Below are 24,155 nucleotides of genomic sequence, written 5' to 3'. Positions count from 1 at the left end.
CTCTAACATTCAATTGACTGACTTTTCTTTGTATATCTAACAGCTCCTTTCTTACTACCCTCCAAATGTTGGCTCACCCAAATTCCAGCCTTGGCCCTCTATTCTCCACCCTCAAAATTCACTTATTCAAGGCCATTAATCCCCTCACAGGGGGTTCAATTAATACCAGAGAGAAAATGCTCATTGAATAGGGAGAAATTTGACATATCTCCAGCCTTAACTCTACACACTATCTCCAGAACAGAATACTCAAAGGCCCAAATAATATTTACTATTTGAACATGGCCCAACACATGAGTTTACTTTAGACCAAGTCAGGTTATTTTTATGCTATTCATGCCATTTTCAGATCGACAGCAAGCTTTTAGTTAATAAGGGGCATTTTCTGACTGGGGCCCCTGACTGTAAGTTCCATGGAGGCAGGGATGGCTTTCTTTTTATTAATTGTATCCCCAGCACTCAGCACAGTGCCTGGCACATAGTAGGTCCTTAATAAATATTGATTGATATTAAATATTTATTGGAACCCTCACATTGTGGTTATGGGAGAAGCCATTACTGAAGGCTTTCAGCACAACAACATTTTAATCATTTAATAAACAAGCACTATTTTTCGTTGCCTATCTAGATGGTGGAGGGCTAGATGCTACATCAACAAAATTAATAAAAACTTAATCAGTACTCTCAAAAAGCTTACAAAGGTCTGTGACCCAAAATACATTATCTGGGATCCACAAAATTCTTTCCCAAAACCCAATACATCCACAAATTAACTATTACCAGTTCTTTGATGTTAATGAAAGTACCTGGAAAAAAAAGCTTTTTCACATTCATATAGTCTCTCTCTAGTATAAAAGTTCTGATACTGTGAAGTTCTCATTAAAAGTTTGCCTACAATTATTACTTTTGTTTGACTTCTCCCTAGTTTGAATTATTGTATGTTCATTATTATGAGCTAGTGTGAACACTGGTCTCAATTAAGGACTGAAGGGTGACTGAATGCTTTTGGAACATGTAAAAGGATTTTCTTAGTATGTTTTCTGCAATGTTTGATAAAGAAAATATCTTCTCTCTAGTAGAGATTATTTGATCTAAAATAAGGACTGAATGGCAACTGATGAATTTTCCACATTCATAAAATTTCCGTCCTAAATGAATTATCTGATGCACCTAAAACTAGTCTAATGTAAGTAAAGGCTTCCCCACATTCATTATATTCAAACAAACAAACAAACAAAAACAACTGGCCAATACAATGTCTACGATATTCAAGGAGTGGTTTTTTTGGTTGAAGGCTGTTCCACATTTATTACATTTAAAAGATTTTTTTCCTAATATGTCCTCTGCTGCCAAATAAAATCTGTAAACTAATTGAAGATTACCACACATTAATCTCACTTAAATTGTTTCTTGTCTATGTGACTTCACTAATATTTACAATCTCTAACTAAAGGGGGAAAGAAAAGGGAATAAGTATTTACATAGCACCTTCTCTCTGCCAGGCACTGTGCTAAGTGCTTTCGAATATTATTTCATTTGATCCTCTCATAAAGCCTTTCTCACATTCATTACACTTACTGGGTTTTCAACCAGAATGAATTTTCTCATGTCGAATGAGATATGAATTCTGACTGAAGGCTTTCCCACATTTATTACATTCATAAGGTTTCTCTCCAGTATGAATTCTCTGATGTTTTAAGAAATCTGAACTTCGACTAAAAGCTTTCTGACACTCATTGCATTCATATGGCTTCTCCCCAGTATGAGTTCTCTGATGTTGCATCAGGTGAGAACTCCGACTAAAGGTCTTCCCACACTCTTTACATACATATGGTTTTTCCCCAGTATGAATTCTCAGATGTTCCTTAAGGACTGACTGTCTACTGAAAGCTTTTCCACATTCATTACATTCATACGGTTTTTCTCCAGTATGAGCTCTTTGATGACGAATGAGGAGGGAATGGCGACTGAAGGCTTTTTTACATTCAGTACATTCATAGGGTTTCTCTCCACTATGAATTATCATGTGTTGACTAAAACCTTTGATATAGCTGAAGGCTTTCCCACATTCACTACATTTAAAAGGTTTCTCCCCAGTATGAATTTTCTTATGTTCAGTAAGATGTGAACTTTGACTGAAAGCTTTGCCACATTCCTTACATTCATAGGGTTTCTCGCCAGTATGAACTCTCTGGTGCTGAATAAAACTTGAGGACTGAGTGAAGGCTTTCCCACAGTCGTGACACTTATAAGGTTTCACTCCGATGTGCACTCTCTCATGTCGAATGCAGTATGATTTACGACGGAAAGCTTTCCCACATTTGTTACAAACATGAGGTTTCTCTCCAGTATGAATTATCTCATGTAGAATAAGATCTGAGTTCTCACTGAAGGCTTTTCCACATTCATTACATTCAAAGGGTTTCTTTCCAGTATGCATTTTCTGATGTCGTGTAAGATGTGAGCCATGACTGAAGGCTCTACCACATTGATTACATTCATAAGGTTTTTCTCCATTATGAATTCTCTGATGTTTTCTTACATCTGAGCTTCGACTAAAGGCTTTCCCACAGTCACTGCATTCATAGGGCTTCTCTCCAGTGTGAATTCTCTGGTGCTGAATAAGGGCTGAATGACGTACAAAATTCTGACCACAAGTGTCACACTTGTAGCTTCTTTCTCTTGTATGAACTTTTTGATTTGTAACATGGTGTGAGCTACAACTGACCAGTCTACCAAATTCATTAGGTTCCTGGCCTTTCTCTTCTCTGGCTGTTTTCTGTTGCAACATAAGCATTTGTTCAGAACTGGACTTACTCTGTCTTTTTCCCCTGAGGTTTCTGATCTGCTCTTCTAAATTACTTTCCTTTTCACAGCATTCTCCATAGTCCAAGACCTGGGAAGTATCTCTTGGGTGTTTTGCTGATGCATTTTTATATATTTTTCTTCCCCCTTTAGGAACTTCCCATCTTAGAGACAACTTCTCCTTGTATTTTTTCTTACAACCTGAAATAAAACAAAAATGCAAATACTGTATCTTGATTTTGGGGGGAGAAAGTAAACTCCTGGAGAACAGAGATATTGAATTGACATGAATGGAGAACAGGAAAATGGCTTTTAAAAATGAGAAGATGGGGAGCAGAGAGGAGGTAATAATATGTCAACATTAGTGGCAGAAATATCTGGGAGACAACAGGATAACCAGTCAAATAAATGGGTTGTTTCACCAGTGATGTCAAAAAAATCTAAAGAGATAAAAGAAAGGTGGCGGGGGGCGGGGGGGGGGGGGGGGCGGGTGCTGCCAGCATAGATTGGAATAATTGAAATTGGGAGATAACTGAGAGTAAGAACTGCATTTGGTCAAAAAGCAACTCCCCCCTGTTTCTGCAGATACTACATATGAATGATTATTAGAAGCCAGCAAAAGTCATAGCCAGCCCACAAAAGCAAAAGATTGGGTTGGTTGTTAAAACATCTGAGAAATGAGCAATGAGCATAGTTTCTCTATGCTCCAGGGCAAATCACCAGGAGAAGACATATACCACACCCACCCCAAGTCCCCACCTCCCCACCCACTCTTCAAAGGTGAAAGTGGTTTTCATAAAAACAGAAGCAGAATTGAAGGTGCTCAAAGGTACACAACAGCAGAGGAGAAACAACTTCCAAAATGTAAAGGGGATACACTCTCCACAACCAAGTCCTCACTCCAGAAGATGGAATCAGCCCAGTTCATAAAAGCCAACAACATTTGAAATTGTACAGTCATTACAGTAGGAAAGTTTTGTGAATTCACCAGCACAAGCTCCTGGAAGGCTGAACTCTCCATTCACAATAGTTTCGAAATCTCATTTCTTTTCACTTGATGTGTGAGTTAGTGTTCCTTTCCTAAGGTCTGCTCTGATGGTTTTGAAACCAAGAAAGGGGATCCTATCTACATGCCCTCTGGACACTGAGGAATTCTTGAGGTTGTGTATTAGTTTCAATTCTGTTAATAGAACTGTGGGGTGGTGGGAGTCAGAATAAGTAAGAAGGCAACCAGTAACGCTGTTTGGTGCCTAATTGTGCTAATTAGGCTCTAGCCTGAAAGTCTGCCTCTGAAGCTTCTGAGCAGAATTAGAGTATGAAACACTAAAGAGAAATCTTCCTCTGACATTTCAAATTGTGTACCTTACTACGTGCTCTTATTTCTGCCTTTTGCCAAGTTCTCCGCAACTCACCTCTGTAAGTTCCCTTTCTACTTGACAGCACTGTTTCCTCAGGCTTCTCAACATCCAGGACCCAGGATTCTTCTCCTCGTTCCAGCTGAGAAATGACATCAGGCTTGGAGACTAGAAATCCTTTTCATGGGGGAGAAAAGGGAATGTGGCCAATTAAAGTTCATGCTAAGAAATCAGCACTCTCTCAGAGGTGTCTCCAGTGTCCTAGGTCAGCAGGCAGATGGGAAGAATTAAGAAAAGCCCCAGGTTCTATATGTACAAAAATATTTGTGGTAGCTATTTTTGTTCTACTAAAGAACTATAAACAAATTTATTTTCCATAAATTGAGAATGGCTGAACAAATCATGAAATGTGAATGTAATGAAATATTATTGCACATTGAAGAAATGACAAAAGGTTTCAAAGAAACCAAGCAACATTTGTAGGAACTGATGCAAAGTGAAGTGAGAAGAACCAGAACAATTTATACAATGACTACAATACTATAAAGGAAAACAACTTTAAAGGACTTAAGAACTCTGATCGATGAAATGACCAATCAGGATTCCAGATATAAGATGATAAGTCATGCTCCCATCTCTTGACAGAGATGTGAAAGATTGTAAGTACAGAATGAGACATACGTTTTCATGTACTACCAAGTGTGAATTTCTTTTGCTTGATTTTTTTTGTTACAAGGAAAAGTTTTAATGGGGGAGAGGAGGAGAATGAGGGTGGAGTAGAGGAATAGAGATAATGATGGAAAAAGAAAAAAAACATCAATGAAACATTTAAAAAATACACAGAAGAGAACAGAAGGAAGTTCAGAATGGGACACAGAGCAGTGTTGATACTACTATGTTAAATTTAACATATACTTTAGTAGAGACTGATGCTTTCATATGCTATCCTCTTTTTCTGTCCTTCGTTTATAGTTTTTTTTTGTTTGTCAAGTTCATGATAATAAAAAAGAAAATTAAGAAACCACAAAGTCAAAAACTGCCTCAGCTAATAGGATAGGAAAGTCAGGCAAGATCCAACAATCCCTGATGGGGGTTCCTGAATGTCTTCCTAGAAGGAAGGTAGTTCAGGAAGTATTACCAATCAGTTCTTTCTTACCCAGTGAGATAAAGTTTCCGTAATTCTCCAGCATCACGTCCCTGTAAAGGTCTCGCTGAGCAGGTTCAAGAAGCCCCCATTCCTCACGTGTGAGATACACAGCCACATCCTCAAAGGTTGCCAACTCCTAAAAAACACATTATTGCTGCTCCAGAGATAAACTCAGCATGGAAGTGAAGTGTAATGGAAAGAGCACTGAGATTTGAAGTCAGAGGCCCCATGTCTTAGTGTGACTCTGAACAAGTCACTTCCTCTCAGTGGGCCTCGGTTTGCTAGATGACTGCAGATGTCCTGTCCCTCTCTAAGTCCATAATTCTAGTAGGAATGACAATACAGTACCTATTTGTAGGAGACTTTCATTACTTAACCTATAACAAAAAGAGGTGGCTTAAAATACATATTAAGTGACCAGATACATCTACAACTAGTAATGGATCTGCCACCACTCGTGGTGTCAACCTGTATTAATAATTAGGCAGCAGTTTTACTTACCTGCTTTTTCTCCCCCTGCCCTCCCACCCCCTTCATTTTTATTCTTTGTTACAAAGGATGGCTCTCTGGGGAGGTAAGGGAGAAGAGTTATATTTGTAAATGAAGGTTATATAAAAAGAAAAGATAATAATAAAAATGTTTAAAACTAATTAGGAGCAGTGGTGGGATTGAGCCAGGTTGCACATGTTCTACAGAAATGGTACCTAATTTTAGGTTGAGTTCGGCGAACTGGTTGTTGTAGTGGGGGGGGGGGGGGCCTGCCTGCACCTACTGTGGCAGCACCTCTGCTTGGTTCCATGGAGAACCGATTGTTAATTTACTTGAATCCCACCACTGATTAGGAGGACTGTTTCTCTTCAGCCATCTGACTGCAAGCATAGACAATTGGTTTCTGATGACCCTGTGACACAATTAGCAAATGGGCCGCTGGGGCAAAGAAAACAAGCTGTACCGGATGTAGAGAAGGGAGATTAACTAGGTCTCAGGAGGAACAGCTGGTTGTTCTATACTTAGGCACCAATGACATCACTGACCTGTGGTAAGGAAGTCCTTGTGAACAAAGTGAATTGCTAAGCAGGAGAATTAAGGCCAGGATGGATGGAATTGTCTGTTTCATGTGAATTAGCCCAGAGACACGCAGAGCTCTGGCGCAGAGGAAAGTTCAATATTCATCATCAGCAGTAGAGGATCTCTAGGTCTATAAGTTATTTCTCAAAGGAAATCCTTGGGCTGCTGGCATAAAAACCCAAGATGGTTAATGGTTTTTAACCTAAAAATGAAAGGAGAGCTCCTAAGTGCAGAGGCACAGACTGATCTTTGTAGAGGATGGAGGGGCCTCCTATGATCTGTTGAGAAGAAATGTGCAGGAAAATATAAGAATGGTAAAAACTTACACTACGTATCAGGGTACAAAATGATATCTGGGTAGAAAACACTTTTGCATACAGTGCCTTGTTTGCTCCACAGAACAACTCTGAGAGGTAACAAGTATGATTAACAACATTTTACAGATGCTTATGGCAACACAAACACCTTCAAAGAATCAAAGAACCGCAGAGCAGGTCAGGACTTCAGAAGTCACTTGACCAAATCTAGGGCTGAACCAGAATCTTCTTTACAACTTACCAGATAAGAGGTCATCCAACCTTTACTCAGAGACCTCAAGTTAGAGAGGACCCACCACCTTCTAGTCAGCCCATTCCACTTTTCAATAGATCTGACTGTTAGGTAAACGTCCCTTACACAAAGGTAAACGCTAACAATTAAGTCATATTGATTAGCATGTGATACTTAGTTTTAGAAGAACAACTCATCAGATGCAGAGATTACACATTACAGATTCTGATGAGAACAGGGAAGAAAGGAAAACAGTTGTAGAATTGTATACAAAGGAAAGAATAATCTTTAAATATTTCACTCAAAGTACTCAATAGCAAAAGTACTCAAAAAAAATAGCAAAAGTCCTCAATAGTAAAGAGCCTCTTATATGAAAATGAGACTATGCTGGAAAGATAAAATGTGATTGAAGAAGTAAAAAGTATGAACCAGTGAGGCATTTCATTTACTTTATCAGCACAGCCTGAAGGAATGCCTCATCCCAATGAGGTATTGAGGAAAGTCTTCTAATAGGCCAAAGCCTTTTGATCATACAACTTCAGAATCCATAAAAGAGTTTCTCAGCATCAACTAGTAGGGAAAGGATTTTTCCGCTACTGACCAAGACTCCAACAATATGAAGTTCATGCTGTGAAGACCCAATGAGATGATACATATAAAGCACTGGATAAACCTTAAGGTGCTATAGATATGATAATTATTATTCAGTCCTGTCTCTGTTACTAACTCCTGTGCAGTTTTGAATAAATCATCTCCCTAGGTTACAGCTTCCTTATTTGTAAATATTTGGAGATGGAACCAGATGCCCTCTAAGGTCCCTTTCTGGTTGTACAATCCTAGGAATCTAATCAAAAGAAAATCCATCTTCATTACTGAATTCTAGGAAATGGATATAAAACAAAGTTTGTCCAGGAGTTAAGAGAAACAAATAATTTATGTTATTAAAAGCCCTCTAAAATGGGTGTCGGCAAATAAAGTGCTCAGATAGCATTTTGAGAGTTTTACTTCCATCACAGTAACACGGTCTTCCTTAAGTCACTTGCCATTTGCTTAAGTTTTCTTTTTGTTCTTGATCATTACTGTGTTATCTCTAATATGGAAAATCATGAAAGATTAGCGCTGTGATTGAAGGCTGAAAGGAGGGAAATATTGTCTTAATTTTCAAAAAAGGGAAAATAACTGGATTCTGAGATCCACAAATTCATTAGTTTAACATTAATCACTGGCAGAACTCTAGTATAGATTATTAAACTAATGGCTCATAAAAACTTGAACAAAGGGCGATTACTAGTGCCATCATGGGTTTACTAAAAAATCAGAATGGGATTATCTTGTAGTTTAGTGAAATGTATGCCAATAAAGGTATTCAGGTGAAAGCTGGATGACTGAGTTGTCAGGAATTTTATAGGACCTAGAGCAGAAGACCTTCCAATTTTAAAATACTCTGAGGGAGCTCAGATACATAGGGGTGAGTACCATGTTGAAGATCACAGAAGGGGAGCAGAACCTTCTGATGATGAAGTCCAAGAGGTGTTGCAGATGAAGGGAAGTTGATGGCAGGGAGAGCAGGCACTGACTTCTGAGCTGCCTCCACAGACCTTGTCACCCTGTGAAGATTCCTGTCTTTATGCACAGATGGAAACCTGAGGATGATTAAAATCACAGTTAAACTGAGAATAGGTTAAGAAAGACATCATTCAGTCAAAGTTTCAGAGTACAGAATTATTTACAAGGGTTAAAAAGGGATAGGCATTTCCTCCTGGAAAGCAGAAATGGAAAAGTAGATGCTGACCAAAAACTAATGAAATCAGCTGCAGGAGCTTCTGAAATGAATTTTCTTCTTTATGAGATACGTCCAGAAGCTTTGTTTTTTAATTGTTATAGAAATAAATGACTCCTGCCTTTCCTATTATCGTCACTTTTCCGAGTCATGACAAACAGAAATCTTATAGTCACCTATATAAATGTGTGATTACAGATGATCTATTCCCTCCTGTACATGATAACAGACAACCAAGCCCAATCTATCCTTGATACCCCTGCTATTGCTCTAATCAAAACCGTTCGTCAAAGGAATGCCATTGCTCACAGAGGAAATTATAACTCCTTGGTCTAGCTTTCAAAGCCTTTCGAGAATTCATTCATTCATTCAACAAGCATTTACTAACACACCATGCTAGGTCTTGGGGATACAAAGGCAAAAGAGGAAGGAAGGGAGGGAGGGAGGAAAGAAAGGAAGGAAGGAGAAAAGGAAGGAAGGAAGGGTCCCCAACCCCAAGAAGCTTACATTCTTTTAGAGTTCTAAGCTCTACCCAAACCGGACTGTGCGCAGTCCCTCTTTTAAGCTCTCTCCGTTCTCAAACTCCATCCTCATCATCTCGAAAGCCAAGCTCGGACGAGACCCTCCATGACACCCTCCTTCATCCCCCTGGCCTCCCCAGGCCTCTGGTCTGCACCTCCCTGAAGCACTTTTCATGAAGTGACCTTTAGCCTGGCGGCTTCTAAGCTTCTGACAATGATATTGACACTGATAGTTTCAATTGCCCTCCAACCCGCTCATCTCACACAAATGGGGAAACTGAGGCCTCGGGACGGGGAGGGACTAAGCTCTACGTCAAACGGGGAATCGGTCATTCAGCTGGGAGCCCTAGGCAGGGATTCACCTAAATGCCTCAGCCAAGAGGCTTAGCGCCTCAGAGAACGAGAGGCGGGGCTAGGAGAGGAGGCGGGGCTGTCCGATCACGCCCCCACAGCCACGCCCACACCGGAAGTCGGGAAGTCGCGTCGTGTGAACCCAGGGAGTTGAGCGGGGACAGGAACTCCCGTCCTCCTCGGCCAGCGCAGAGCAGATTCCCGCACATGGAGCGTAGGCTGTTCAGGGGCCAGAGACCCTGCCGGTCTCACACACTAACCCGACTCCTCAAACCCGGCCTCAGCCAGGAAGTGTTCCCCCTCTTCCGCCTCGCCCCCGTCGCACTTCCGGCGACGCTCTGGGAAGCACGGAGCACTTGGCGCCTCGGTAAACCTTCTAGAGGTCTGAAGGGCACTGGGAGCGAACGGACCCCACAAAGTAGGAAAATTAAGTGGGAGTGGGGGGACCAGGGCGACTGAGGGGACCAGAGAGAGGAAGGGGAGGGGGAGGAGGAAAAGAGGGGCAGAGGAGAGAGACAGGCGTGTAAAGAGGGAAGAGGAGAGAGAAAAGGAGGAGAAGGAAAGAAGAGAGGAGTGGGGAGAGAAGAGGGAAGAGAGGAGAGAGAAAGGGGGGAGAAGAAAGAGAAAAGGAAGAGAGGAGAGGGGAGAGAGAAAGGAGCCGGGAAAGAAGAGAGGAGTGCAGAGAAAAGGGGGAGAGAAGAGAGAAAAAGGCGGGGAGAGGGCAGAGAGTGAAAAGGGAGGAGGAAGAGAAGAGGAACGGGACGGGGGGGGGGGGGGGAGAAGAGAGAAAATGGGGAGAGGGGAGGTAGAAAAAAGAGGGAGAAGAAAGGAAGGCGGGAGGAAAAATGGGGAAAGGGGAGAATGGAGGAGGGGGAAGAGAGGCATCAAGAATGAGAATCTGCTGAAAACCACCTGCCTCTGAGGCCTCCCTGCCCAAATTTCTTGGCTTGCCTCGATGATCATTTCACATTCAAAATTTGGAGGACCCAAGGAGGAACACTGATATTCTGGACCTTACTTTCACCAACAGAGAGAATCATTTGCTGGGGTAGACATGGTGGGAACTTCAGGGAGGCAGTGACAGAGAAGACAAAATTGAGCACAATCCATGGATGCTCTAGATTAGAGAAAGCAGATAACAAAGGGTTTCAGAGAAAGGATAGGCAGGATTCCATGAACTAAAATTCTACAAAGTCACCCAGGAGCAATGAAAAGCTCTCAAGAATGAAATTCTGAAGACACAAAGAAAAACAATTCTGATAAACAGGAAGAGGGGAAAGTGAGATCCCATCCCCACCCCACCCCCAAGACTGAGCTATGTTCTGGGAAAGGGCATAAAAATAACCACTTCTCCTTCTTTCCAAGGAAGAGCAGGAGGACGAATATGATGCCGGCACAAGGTTTTGGGAGAAGATACGTGAAGGCCTTTTTGAAAGGTTTCTTTGTTGCTGTGCCTGTAACAGTAACTTTCTTAGATCAAGTGGCCTGTGTAGCAAGAGTGGAAGGAGCGTCGATGCAGCCTTCTTTGAATCCTGGGGGAAGCCATTCGTCTGATGTAGTGCTTTTGAACCACTGGAAAGTTAGGAATTATGAAGTGCAGCGTGGCGATATCGTGTCATTGATATCTCCCAAAAACCCAGAGCAGAAGATCATTAAAAGAGTCATTGCTCTGGAAGGAGACATTATCAAAACAATGGGACATAAGAATAAGTACGTGAAGGTCCCACGTGGCCACATGTGGGTGGAAGGTGATCATCATGGACACAGCTTTGACAGTAATGCTTTTGGTCCAGTTTCCCTTGGACTTCTGCATGCTCATGCCACCCATATTCTGTGGCCTCCAGAACGCTGGCAACGTTTGGAATCTATTCTTCCTCCAGAGCGTGCACCAGTTCAGATTAAAGAGAAGTGACCTCCTTGCATCTGCATGACCTCTTTGACTTAGGAAGACAATATTAAAAAAATGGAAGGCAGAGAAAAAGAAACCTAAACGGCAGGCCATATATTAGTTGAGGTTGTAAAGGAGTATTTGTATATCCTGTGGTTTCACATTGAAGCAAACTGTTTCAATTTCAAACAATTTCAAAATTGTTTCAGGTAAAACAGTAGTGTAGTACACAGTATTTGTCTGGAGTACTTGTACTACAGCATAAATGTCCTGACAGTACAGTACCAAAGAAGAAATTTACAATGTGAGACGTTTCAATGGCCTTTCCATATGTTATGGTAGGATTGAATCATTGGTATATTTGTTTCTTAACCTGTCGATTGTTGATTTTTTAAAATTTGGCTTTCAGCTGATTGAAAATTCTGAACTGATGTTAAACTTGATGAAAACATGTTCATCTAGTAAGTAGTTCATGCATGATTCAGCTTGAATATGAAGAAATAGTGACACATGCAATGTGATTTTAGTTGTCATCATTCACTGGTTAGAAAACGAATAGTGAACTTTGACAAATAATGATACACTTTTTTAAAAGGAAAAAAGGAGAGGACAGTCCTAAAAAGACATATTGATGTACAGGGAACTCTCCAACAAAAATGTTTTTAAAAATCTAGAGTGCTGTGTTGGAAGGGGGAAAAATATATTTGGAAATAAAGGTGATGTAAAAGGTATTTAAATGAGATTTTTAAAAAACAATAAAGAAATATACACAAGAAGGAAGCAATGAGTAATGCAAAAATTTGGTACAGTTATGTGAGTAGTCAGTAATAGTAAAACTTAGAATGACGTGAAGATCAGATCAGAGACACTGGCAGTGTCTAAGACTTTATCCTTCACTGCAACTTCTGTGGTAACAAGGATAAGCCAAAGCTATGCAGGTAGACATCATTATCTGCAATCCAGAGTCAGCTAAATAAACTATGATGACTCCTGCTCATGTCCCTGGTGCGGGGGAGGGGGCGGGTAAGACAGGGACATGTGAAGTGCTTTCTCTCTCCATATTCTTTAATACCTGAAAGGAAGGGAAAGCCTTTTCCTTCTTCCCATTTCTTCATATGTCTTGGGTGTCAGTGCTTAGAGACTGAAAATCTAGGTGGGAAATGGACCCCAAAGGAAGAGAAAGCCATGACTATCATAACTTTGAGAATAGGTACATTTTCCTTTTACTTCTTATTCTGTGTATATTAAAGGTGAAATGATGTATTATTTTATATGTATTATATGTACTATATTATAAAGCAGCAATCATCAAAACTACTTGGTACTGGCTAAGAAATACAGTGGTAAATCAGTGGAATAGGTTGGGGGAAAGATTTAGAACTCAATCTAATGTTGAAAACTAAAAATAAATCAATTTAATTTTTTAAAAAATAAAGATGAAATGAACTTCTATGCTATGTCTAAATCTGTGGGTGCCAAAGGAAGATAACTAACAGTGACTACTTAAAAGGTTGGGAGGCTGGAACCAAAAGATAATAATTTACATATTTTAGTATTTTATCAGGATTTTATCTCCTAGCCTGTGACCTGAGAACAAGGAGAAAAATATTTTGTAACTACAAGTGCTACTGGTGGTGGTTGGAAAAGTGGCTCAGGCTTCAAAGGCTTCCTGAGGTTTTGAGTACCCTCTTGTATCCAAAAGGGAAATTGCCGTCTGCTAAAAGGTAGCTACCCCTAAGGTGAAGTGTAAGGTTTCTCCCTATGACACCCTGCAAGGTTGAAAGGATCATTAAGACTGCAATCTTAATACTTGCTTTTATGGCCATGTTTGGATAAGTGTCTAAGGAATCTTCTCTGTCAGACAGTTATTCAAGGGTCCCCAGGCTGTTGTGGCATCTAGCATTTGAAGGATAAAACAGTCTGTGAGGAAATCATTGGTCTTCTGATTTGATCATCAGGATTAAGGCTCTGCCTCCATGAGAAACTAGGGAGGCATGTGGAGCAGAATCATACTTTCATTATGTATCCTTGATAATTATGCACCTATCCCCTTAGATGATTTTGGTAAAGGTACAAGTCAGCACCATTGTAGTCAGAGACTCATTCATGCTGAATCCTGAACCTGAAGCTCCTCAGAACTAATTCAGGACATTTAGAGAATTGTAAGAACTACCAGTTCAGATGATGTTATGAAAAAGAAGCTGAGCTCTCCCACATAGATTTCATCAAATAGCTAAAAAAAAAAATCCCCCAAACTAGTGATAAGGTAAGCTCCCTTACCTAGTTGAGAAATGCACTAAGAGAAAAGCCAGAGGTAGGTAGAAGAAGCAAACTAGGAAAGCTGTAAAAGTTACACTTGTAAAAGAAGCAAAAAAAGGGGAGAGAAGCTCACACTAGGGAAACCGGTACAAACTCCAGTGTGAGCCTTATAAAGCTCTGGAGATCCTCCTTCCAACTCATACTCAGATTGCTGAGTCAGGATGCTCAGATCAAGCCCTTACAATTCCAGGAGCATACCTGAAGAGCCAGGGTGATTCTTCTCTAATGAAATCAGTCCCAAGACCCCAATCCATTATGTTCTCTCCATGTTAACCACCATTCATTAAAGTCCCGGTTTCATTTAACCAATTAACATTAACTTTTACAAAGGTATTTATTGAGAAGACATAGGAAGAATAGAACTGTAGTTTAGAATGTAGAATAGAATGTTTGTAAACACTGCCCTAGCCTAGCTCAGGCCCTGGGGAGGGTGGACTCCAATCGGTTTCTACAAAGCATTTGCTCCACTAAGTTCACTTCCAAATGCTGTAGAGCTGCTGGTGGAGTGTCTGTTTTAGCTACCACTGGGCTGGGGTAAGCAGAGATATTGCCACTACCTCACCCGTTCTCAGCTTCTGGTTAGCCCCAACATGGATTCCAGCTCCCTGAATTCTGGAGTTTGTTATTCTATCCTTTCAAAATTCACCAAGTGACAGCCTAGTCCAATACTTCAGCTGAGGGCAGGAAAGAACAAATATAACACGGTAAGGATCAGAAGTCATACTCGTGGCCATCTGTGGGCCCAGGTGGGAAAGATTAAGACTCAAGGCCTCTTTCCCCACCTAAAAGCTTATACCATGTACTGATTAACAGCCAGGGAAAAACGAGGGAGTACCTTGCCCAGTTAGTTCCTTGTGAATGTTGGTTCTAGCTTAGTAATCAATTGATAATACTTGGTTTCAGTTCAGCAGCCAATTAGAAGGCTCCTCTTTTTCATGTGCCAGGAAATACCTATGTATGTTCAAGTCCATATTGCATTAGGCAAAGCATGCTTCACTGTTCAGAAGCACTGGGCTGTCACTGACCAATCTCAGTTGCCCGTTATGTCAGTAATTGGGTGAAGCCAACAGATTCATGGAGAAGAAAGAAACTAGGGTGAACTCTTCCACTTGAACCTGAAGCCAGCCAGCCACTTTGAACAAGGGTTTGCAAACCAGTGCTCTTCAGAACTACAGTCATACATCACCAAATTACTGATAAGACACTTCTTCCCGAATGTACCAAAGGCATCAAGAATTCTATGTAAACAAAACGGAACTGATTATCTTGCACCCACAAACCTATCCCAATTCTGAACTTCACTACTTCTTTCAAATGTACCAATATCCTGCCAGTCATCCAAGTTTTTGTAACTTCAGTCATTCCTCACCCTACCTCCATCCAAGAACAGATAATTAATTAGAACTATCCAGAGACAGTAAGTTTCTCTTCACTGGAGGTCTTCAAATGGAAAGTGGCTTAGTAGGGATACTATAGAGAGGAGTCCTGTTAAAGTGTGAGTTGTTAGATGTTCTCTGAGCTGTCTTTCAGCTCTGAGATTTGGTGACTCAAACCCTGCTCCTTTGGTTCTCATTCTCCCATTCTGTCTGCTACTTTGGACAAGATTAAACATCCTCTCCTTTGGCAAATTTTTCATAAGACCACAGATTTCAAGTCAGGAAGGGCCTTATAGATCTAGTCTAACCCTTAGTTTATAGTGGAGACCAAGACTAGTGAATTTGAGTTACTTCTCAAAGGTCACATATTAGCAGATGGTAGTAGGGATTTACTCCCAGGGCCTCTGGATCTAAATCCAGCACTCTTCCTATTACACTACAGGTTTTAATTCCACAGGAGTTCTTCGGTTCCTGTAATCCCTACTCTCCACTACCAAGTACTGGACAGCCTTTATCAACCTATTCCTCCCAAAAGGTCAGACCATTTATAATGACTCAACACACATACAAACCTTTCCCCTTAGTTCCCCTACCTAGATACTACTAGGAACCTTTGTGCCCTTTTACACCTAGGTCCCAACTAGTGTGAATAAAGAATCCCCCCTGAAGTGGTCACGTTCAGATTTACACTGCATATTGCCACTGGGTTAGAGCCAATTACATACTTCATGTAATTATAACTTTAAATAATATGAATTTTAATACATGCAACCACTTCTGAGGATTCTTTATTTGCACTAATTGGGATCTAGCTGTATTCTTGGGCATAGCTTCCTCATCATCAACTGACCATTTTATGGAGCTACCTTGCCAGAAGCAGCAAGTGGTAGAGCACTAGCTTGGGACGGAGAGTACCTAGATTCCATTCTTTTCTCGGCTACTTACCAGCTATAGGCCCTTTGATGTCACTTCCCTTCTCTGGGCCTCAGTTTCCTTATCTTGTAAAAGGGGTTGGATAAATGATCACTAAGGCCTTTTCCAATTTTACCATTCCCTCAGGCTTGCAACCTAGGAGGCAGCCTTGACTCCGCATTCTCTCTCACCATCCCTATCCAATCTATTGCCAGGGCTCTCTAATGTCCCTCTTTCCCTCCTCTGATACCACCACCCTGGTGAAGGCCCCCACCACCTCATTCTTGGACTACTACAATAGCCTGCTGCGAGGTTTACTTGCCTCATGTCTCTCCCTTCTCCACCTAGCTGTCACATGATGCCATAACTCCTCAGTTCTTTCCCAGGCCATCTCCCCTACATTAGCCATTCTCTCCTCTTTTACTATCTTGACCCCTTAGTAAACCAGTTCAATTCCCCACTGTCCTCTTAAGTCCCTGATCCCCTTGTCACATCACCAATTGCACCCTGCCAAGCCTCAATCTTTAATAATTTCCACAATGCACTCCCTTTGCTCCTATACACGTTCTGCTAAACAATGGTGGAGAAAATCATGCAACCATTCTAACAGGACTGACCACAAATTAAAGTTATACAACCTCAACTGGGCCCTCACTGCTGCTAGGCAATCTTTCTACACCTCCCTTATGTAGTAGCAATTTAGTTTGAAGATCTTTCCTACCCATTAATAGGCCATGTGACCTGCTTACATCACAGGAAGCCTAAGTCACATGTGGTGGGAGGAGAGAAAGAGACAGCATGAGAGCATTGAGAGAGGGTGAGAGAGAGAGAAGTTATAGCTGCTAATGGCCACCCTCATGTTGGTTAGAACTAAACAGGCTGACTTAACTGTACTGTGAGTTTGTGTTTGGGGAAGATCCAGCAGGGGGTCGAAGAGGTTTTGGGATGGCGGGGCTCCATGTTGTGATATCATGTTTTGGGTTCCTTGCTGTTATGACAAAGTGGGCTAACTGGCTGTGGGAGCTGAACATTTGGTTATGGGATATGGTTCTCTGGTGCCTGAATAAATGTTATACTTCTACCTTCTTTATGAAGAGTCTCTCATATTTTGTGATGTAGAACTACATAGGCATTTTGACAATTATCATCTACATTGTTATTATTGCCTTACTGATACACCTTATCAACTCATTATCCCATTCTCCACAGAAACTCTTACAACCCTTTTCAACCTTCTCCAAACCTCCTATGGCTCCCCCCATCCCCACCCTTCAGCTGAGAACCTTGCTTTATATTTAACAGGAAAAAAAAAATTGAGGCTATTCATTGTGAACTCCCTTTTGTTTCTTCATCTCAAATGCCTTCTGCCACTCTCTCCTCCTTCACCCGTCTCACATGAAGTGGCCTTACTCCTTACCAAGGCTAATCCCCCTACCCGCACTAGTGATTCCATTCTATTCCATCCCCTGACAGATTCCTCCCTCTATCATCCCCACCATTATTTATCTTCAGCCTCTCCCTATTGGCTTTCTCTACTGCCTACGAACATGCTCATGTCTTTCCCCATCCTCAAAAACACTTCATTTGATCCTTTCATCCCCACTAACTCAACATAGTATATCAATTCTGCTCTTGAAACACTTTGAAAAGGCTGTCTGCAGTAAGTGCCTCCACTTTGTCTTCTATCACTCTCTTAACCACTTATAATCTGGCTTCTGACCTCATTATTCCATGGGAATGGTTCTTTACAAAATCACCAATAATCTCTTAATTGTCAAATCCAATGGCCTTTTCTCAAACCTATTCTTCTTGATATTCTTGTTGACTGCCTTCTTTCCTTGATACTGTCTTCTCTCTAAGTTTTCTGGACACCATTCTTTCCTAGTGTTCCTCCTTTCTGACCATACCTCAGTCTCCTCTGCAGGATCCTCTTCCATATCATACCCTCTAACCATAGGTATCCCACAGGGTTCTGTCCTGGGCCCTCTTCTCTTCTCTTGCTACACTAATTCACTTAGCGATTCTCATCTTAGTGATTAGTGATCACTTAGTGATTTCTCATCAGGTTCCATGGATTTCTCTGTGCTGATGATTCTCAAATCTACCTATTCTGCCCTAACCTCTCTGCTGACCTCCAATCTCTCATCTCCAACTACTTTTCATACATCTCAAACCGGATGTCCACTAGACATTTAAACTCAACATGTCCAAAACAGAATTCATTCTTTCTTTCTAAATCCTCCCCCACTTTCTAACTTCCTTATTACTGTCAAGGAGAACACCATCCTCTCGGTTGCTCAAGCTTGAAACCAAGGTGTCAGCCTTGACACCTCATTATCTCCTACCATTCATATCCAATCTCTTGTCAAGGCCTGTCGGCTTTAGCTTTGCAGCTTCTCTCCACTATGCCCCTTCTCTCCTCTGATACTGCCACCACCCTCTTGCAAGACCTCACTTTGGACTACTGCAGTAGCCTACTGGTGGGTCAGATTGCCACAAATATTTCCCTACTACAATCCATCTTCCATTCAGCAACCAAAGTGGGCTCCCTAAGGTGCAGGTCTACATCATCCCCCTATTCAACAAACTCCAGGGTCAAATACAAAATCCTATTTGGGGTTCAAAGCCCTTTATAACTAGCCCCCTCCTACCTCTCCAGTCTTCTTATACCTTATTCCCCACCATGTATTTTTCAATCTAGTGACACTGGTCTCCTCACTATTCCCTGAAAAATAAATTTCATCTCCAGGCTCCAAGTATTTTCTCTTGCTGTCTTGGATGCCTGGAATGCTCTCCTATCTCATCCTCACCCATTGGCTTCCTTGGCTTCCTTCAAGTAGCAAACTGAAGTCTTATCTTCTACAGGAAGCTTTTTCTAACCCCACTTAGTTCTTGTGCCTTCCCTCTTCTAATTATTTCCTACTTAGCCTGTACATAGCTTAAATATATATATATATATATATATATATGTACATATATATTTATACACACACATACATATACATACATGCATATATTATATACACACACACATATATGTTTTGTTTGTTTTTTGTCTCCCCCATTAGATTGTGAGCTCCTTGAGGGCAGGAACTGTCTTTTGCCTCTTTTTGTATCTCCAATGCTTAGCACAGTAGCTGGCAAATAGTAGGTACTTAATAAACATTTATTAGCCCAGAAAACCAAGTTTCATTTTCACATACCGTCTCCCAAAATCTGCCTTTCTCTTCTAAATCTCCTACTTTTTAAACAGTAGCAGCGACAAAAATAGCACCTATATTGCTACTTTCTTTAGTGCTTCATATTCCTTAGCAATCCTTCCTACATTTTTATTAGTTGTACAATTTGTTCCCATGTGAACCACTAGAATGAGATAGAGGTCACCAGGTTTAACAGGGGAGATTGTATCATGTCCTGAATACATGTCTAGAAAAAAGTCACTACTGAATATGTTAGGCATAAAATATCTACCATTACCCCTTAGGAGGGATTCGTCAACTACCACAACTAGTTTCTTCTTTCTCTGATCATTAAACAGATAACCACTCACATGGTGGCATATGTAGGGCCACAATATCATTCCTTGAAACAAGAGTTCCAAATATTCAATGGTCCTTCTTCCCTTCCCTTTGTGAATCACATTCTACCACACTTCAACTCTCTGACAAAGGTTAGAATTCCCTTTTTGCCCCTAAACTTCCCTTTCCTTCATTTTTTCCTTGAAGCACTTCTTTCATTATATTAAGGAACACTGCATTCTTTTGGTTATCTTGGAGAACTGAGATGCATTTCTCCTGCCCTTCTGGTTTTTCCCCTAGTAGAGAGAGCAACATGTATAGTGAGTGTATACACTGGTCATTTATTCCTCATAAAAAGACAAAATCAGCATGCTCTCTTCAGGTCTCTGCAAACTTCTTGCTTACTTGAAAAAAGATCATTTGGTTATAGGACAAGAACAAACACTTTTCAAAAATCAGACATACAAAATATCAACAACCATACAGAAAAATCCAAAATCAATAAGAATGTAAATAAAAACAGCCCTGATGTTAAAAACAAGCCATTAAACAAGCAAAGATGCTAAAAGATGGGAAATTCATTGTTGATGCTGTGCAAGGACAAGAATGCCCCTTCACTACTGGTATAATGGTAAGTTGGTTCAATTGTCCTGGAAATAATTCAGAATTGTGAAAGTTACTCAATTGTTCCCTTTGAAAACAAAGATCACATTACTGAGAATGTAATCCAAGACTATCAATAGCAAGAAAAGACCTGTTTATACAGAACAATTTTAAGAATTGAAAGGGACCTCAGCAGTCATTTAAGCCAACCCATTTTCAAAAGGATCTCCTACTATAACAAGTACTTATCTAATCTCTGCTTGAAGACTTCCAATTATCAGTATCCTTAAACTGTGGCAACCAGAACTTAAATATATGGTACTCCACATGTGGTATCACCAGGTCAGAGTATAGAGGGATCATCACTACTTTATTCCTGAATGTTATGCCTTCTAGTGCAACCCAAAATTTCATTAACTTTTTCACACTGTGGACTCATGTTTTTATAGTTCACTTAGACCCCTACACCTTTTTCAAAGTCCTGTCACACTGTCTCCTTCATCCTGTACTTGCGAAAGTGGCTTTTTTTAAATACAAATATAATACTTTATATTTATCCCCATTTAATTTTATCTTATTAAATTCAATGAGATGTTCTAGCCAATTATTTTTGGATCCCGACTCTATCTTCTGATGTTTTAATTAACCCTTCTGGCTTTGTTTCATCTGCAAATTTGATGTGTGTTCCATGGTGCAGCTGGTGGCACAGGAGGTAGAGCACTGGGCCTGGAATCAGGATAGACCTGAGTTCAAATATGGCCTCAGATGCTGACTAGCTAAATGACCCTAGGCAATTTATTTCACCTCTGTTTGTTTCCTTGCCGTAAAATGGGGATAACAGTACGACTTCCAAGGGTTGTTGTGAGGGTCAAATGAAATATTAGCATAAAGAGCTTAGCACAGAGTCTGGGACATAGTAAATGGTATATAAATGATGGCTATTATTATTATTATTATCATTATCACCTATACCTTTATCGAAGCCATTGATTAAAAGCAGCAAAGGGCTAATCACAGATCCTTGCCAAGTTGACACTGTACCATCAATGATTCTCTTTGAGTCAGGCTATTCAACCAGCTCAGAATCCATCTAACTGTATTATCATCTGGTCCACATCCCTTATTCTCCAAAAGAATAATATGGGATACTTTACCAAATGCTCCGTTAAAATCTAGGCAGAATATATTTATTGCATTCCCCTGATCTACCAGTCCTAATTCTAAACACCCTTAACAGACTAGAACATTCACTAATATAAAGAACATTCCCCTTTGTATACACCCCAGCACTTAAAGTGTGACTATCTTTCCCAATAGGTAGTCATTTATTCCAAATTTCCTCATCATCACTAAAGGCACCAACCATCTTTTAAATTCATGGGGAACAAAAGGTTTCCATGGCCAAGTTCTTTAAGGGCAAAATTAATATTGTTCTGGTCAATTAATATTTTTGCAGGTAAAGCACAATTGATGTCATGATCAAAACATTTATTAAAACACCAACTGTATGGAGTTCATTGTTCTTGATGCTGAAGGAGATATAAAGTTAGGCGATGGTTCTTGCCCTCATGGAGTTTACAATCTACTAACATTCCTTGCATATATCCTAAGGATTCTCTGATTGGGGAATCTTAAATGATTGAGAAAACTCTCAAAAGAGATTTGCACAGCCATCCCTTTAATCCTTCAACCAAAAAGCCTGATTCCTCAGGGTTTGAAGACATCTCTATTGGCTTAGGTCATCCATGGGCCCAGAAATGGGACTTCAGATCAGTAGGACCAAGGATACATACTCCCACACAGAACAAGACTGAATATCCAAAAGTGCCAATGGCCAATCAGATAGAATACCATGAGTGTGACAGGCAAGGATGCTTGTCATGTGGCCCAGTAGTGCTGGTGTACTTCCCTTGGGCAAGGATGACACTCAATTATTGAATGAATATAAAATGTAACATTTCTAACGTGTACATATCTCCACATGACCTTCACCAAAGCTGTTTATTGTGATAAAGTGCTGAGTTGTAAGTGTGTGGGGTAGTGAACTTCATGGAGAAAGAGGATGCACTGAAAGTATGCTATTTGTGTTACTTATTATTGAAGAGAGGCATTCAGGGGTGGTGTTCTCACACTGAAACACTAATATTGACATATTGACTCATATTGACTAAAACCACCAGGACTTTTTCAGAGAAAAAAGTTATCTATTCATTCATACCTATCTTTTAATTGGGAAATTATTTTTGAACCCACGTTTAGATGTGCGTATATGTGTGTGGGAGGGGAGTTAAAGAGGCAGACCTGTGATTTCATCAATATCATCCCCTGGTATGGAAACTCCCAATGACCACATCTGATCTATAACAATAAAAAAAAATAGCTAGGGAACAGATAACTAGTTGCAATGCTAATATGTGACAGGCAAGACTCGAAACTAAGTTTCCCTTACTCCAAGGCCAACCTTCTACCTACTATATACCACACTACCTCTCAAGACTTCATATTTATCTCTACTGAATTTAATCTTAGTAGACTAAGCCCAATGTCCTAAAAAAACACATCGACTACAATTATGGAATTAAAGACAACAGCAACAAATTCATGTTTTACACACAGTAAAGATCTAAAAGGATCACTAAAATGAGGATGATTTGGTTACGATTATGCTAAATTCAATAGACACGTCTTTTGGATAGGGATAACAAATAGCAATTTTACAGACACATGTACAACCATTTAGGATTTGTTTCATCTTGCATGACTGCTTTACTTATTTCCTTATTTTGTTTTTTAAAATATCTGCTGCACTAGAACAGGGCTGTCCAAAATGCGGCGTGCCTACAAGCATAGAAATTTACATAAATGCTTTAGTAAACAAAGCCAAGCTACCGCAGAGCTCTCACTAAAATGGCAAATCAAAATATGTTGTCTATTGTTTTAATAAAAACCTAAGGTTGGACAGCCCTGGACTAGAATATACACACCAGTAGAAGGTAAATTTTTAAAATTAGTTATAAAAAAAACAAAAAGAAAAGTTCTCACTTCCCAATAATCTTTACATATACAAACTGACTTGGACATTTTTCCGCTATAGCCAAGAATTAATTTCCTCATGGTTAAAAATTATTTCTGCACACATTTCCTCTTTCTCTGATCTCTTCCAAATAGACTCGTAGGGGCATAGTTCAAGGTCAAAAGGCACTATAGGGTAGTAATTTTTTGTTTATAATTCCAAATTCCACTAACAGTACATCAATATGCCTGTTATCCCACAGCCCCTCCAACATTTTATCATTTCCCTATTGACAAGCGTGAGGTGTAATCTTGGAATTTAATTTGCATTACTCTAATTAGTAGTGATTTGGAGCCTTTTTTCCCCATATGGCTATAAATAGCCTACAGGCTATCTATATAGATATAGATAGGTTTCTTCCTTTGAGTACTATCTGTTCATCTTCAACTGTCAGAAGGGGAATGGCTCTTTTTTCTTATAAATTTGAATGAGTTCCTTATTCCTTTGGGAATTTTATCAGAAACCTTCTGCAAAGACTTTTCCCCATTGTGTCCTTTTTTATCTCAACCTTATTAGATTTGTTTGTGCAAAATCTTTTTAACTTCACATAATCAAAACTATCCATTTTATCTTTTATGATCCTCTCTCTTATTTGGTCATGAACTTTCCTCCTATCCATAGATCTGATGGGTAATTTTTGTAGTGGCAAAAAATTGTAAACTAAGAGAATGGAGGAATGCCTGTTTAAGTTTTGATTCATGAATGTGATAGAGTGCTATTATGCTGTAAGAAATGAGGAAACAGATGATTTTTAAAAGACACAGACTTTATGAATTGATGCAGAATGAAGTAAGAAGAAACAGGACCAATTTTTAACATCGATATTATAAAAATGAAGAATTTCGATGCCCTTTATAAACTAATAAAGGATGAAATGAGGAAAACCAGGA

The 24,155-nt window shown here is 40.1% G+C and overlaps 2 protein-coding genes across 4 annotated transcripts; one reads left to right on the top strand and one right to left on the bottom strand.

Annotated features, from left to right (window-relative positions):
- Window positions 1–759: 759 nt before the first annotated feature.
- Window positions 760–9,654, bottom strand: LOC118859128 (zinc finger protein OZF-like). The gene is made up of 5 exons (XM_036769568.1): window positions 9,588–9,654; window positions 8,401–8,567; window positions 5,317–5,443; window positions 4,218–4,337; window positions 760–3,006 (listed from the first exon to the last, which is right to left on the bottom strand). The coding sequence occupies exons 2-5, from the start codon at window positions 8,401–8,403 to the stop codon at window positions 1,586–1,588; spliced, it is 1,671 nt and encodes a 556-aa protein (XP_036625463.1). The 5' UTR covers window positions 8,404–8,567; window positions 9,588–9,654; the 3' UTR covers window positions 760–1,585.
- A 47-nt stretch (window positions 9,655–9,701) lies between these two features.
- Window positions 9,702–12,779, top strand: LOC118834496 (mitochondrial inner membrane protease subunit 2). Of its 3 annotated transcripts, none has more exons than XM_036741941.1 (2): window positions 9,702–9,943; window positions 10,942–12,779. In XM_036741941.1, the coding sequence occupies exon 2, from the start codon at window positions 10,961–10,963 to the stop codon at window positions 11,486–11,488; it is 528 nt and encodes a 175-aa protein (XP_036597836.1). In that variant the 5' UTR covers window positions 9,702–9,943; window positions 10,942–10,960; the 3' UTR covers window positions 11,489–12,779. The 3 variants fall into 3 exon arrangements, with proteins under 3 accessions (XP_036597836.1, XP_036597837.1, XP_036597835.1); XM_036741942.1 differs by having other exon boundaries at window positions 9,702–9,958; XM_036741940.1 differs by having other exon boundaries at window positions 9,702–9,994.
- The last annotated feature ends 11,376 nt before the right edge of the window (window positions 12,780–24,155 follow it).

The sequence above is a fragment of the Trichosurus vulpecula genome, chromosome 1 (assembly GCF_011100635.1).
Source record: "Trichosurus vulpecula isolate mTriVul1 chromosome 1, mTriVul1.pri, whole genome shotgun sequence".
In the NCBI taxonomy this organism is placed as follows: Eukaryota; Metazoa; Chordata; class Mammalia; order Diprotodontia; family Phalangeridae; genus Trichosurus; species Trichosurus vulpecula.
The sequence above is the reverse complement of the archived record's forward strand: the minus strand, read 5'-3'. Positions and strand labels throughout refer to the sequence as shown.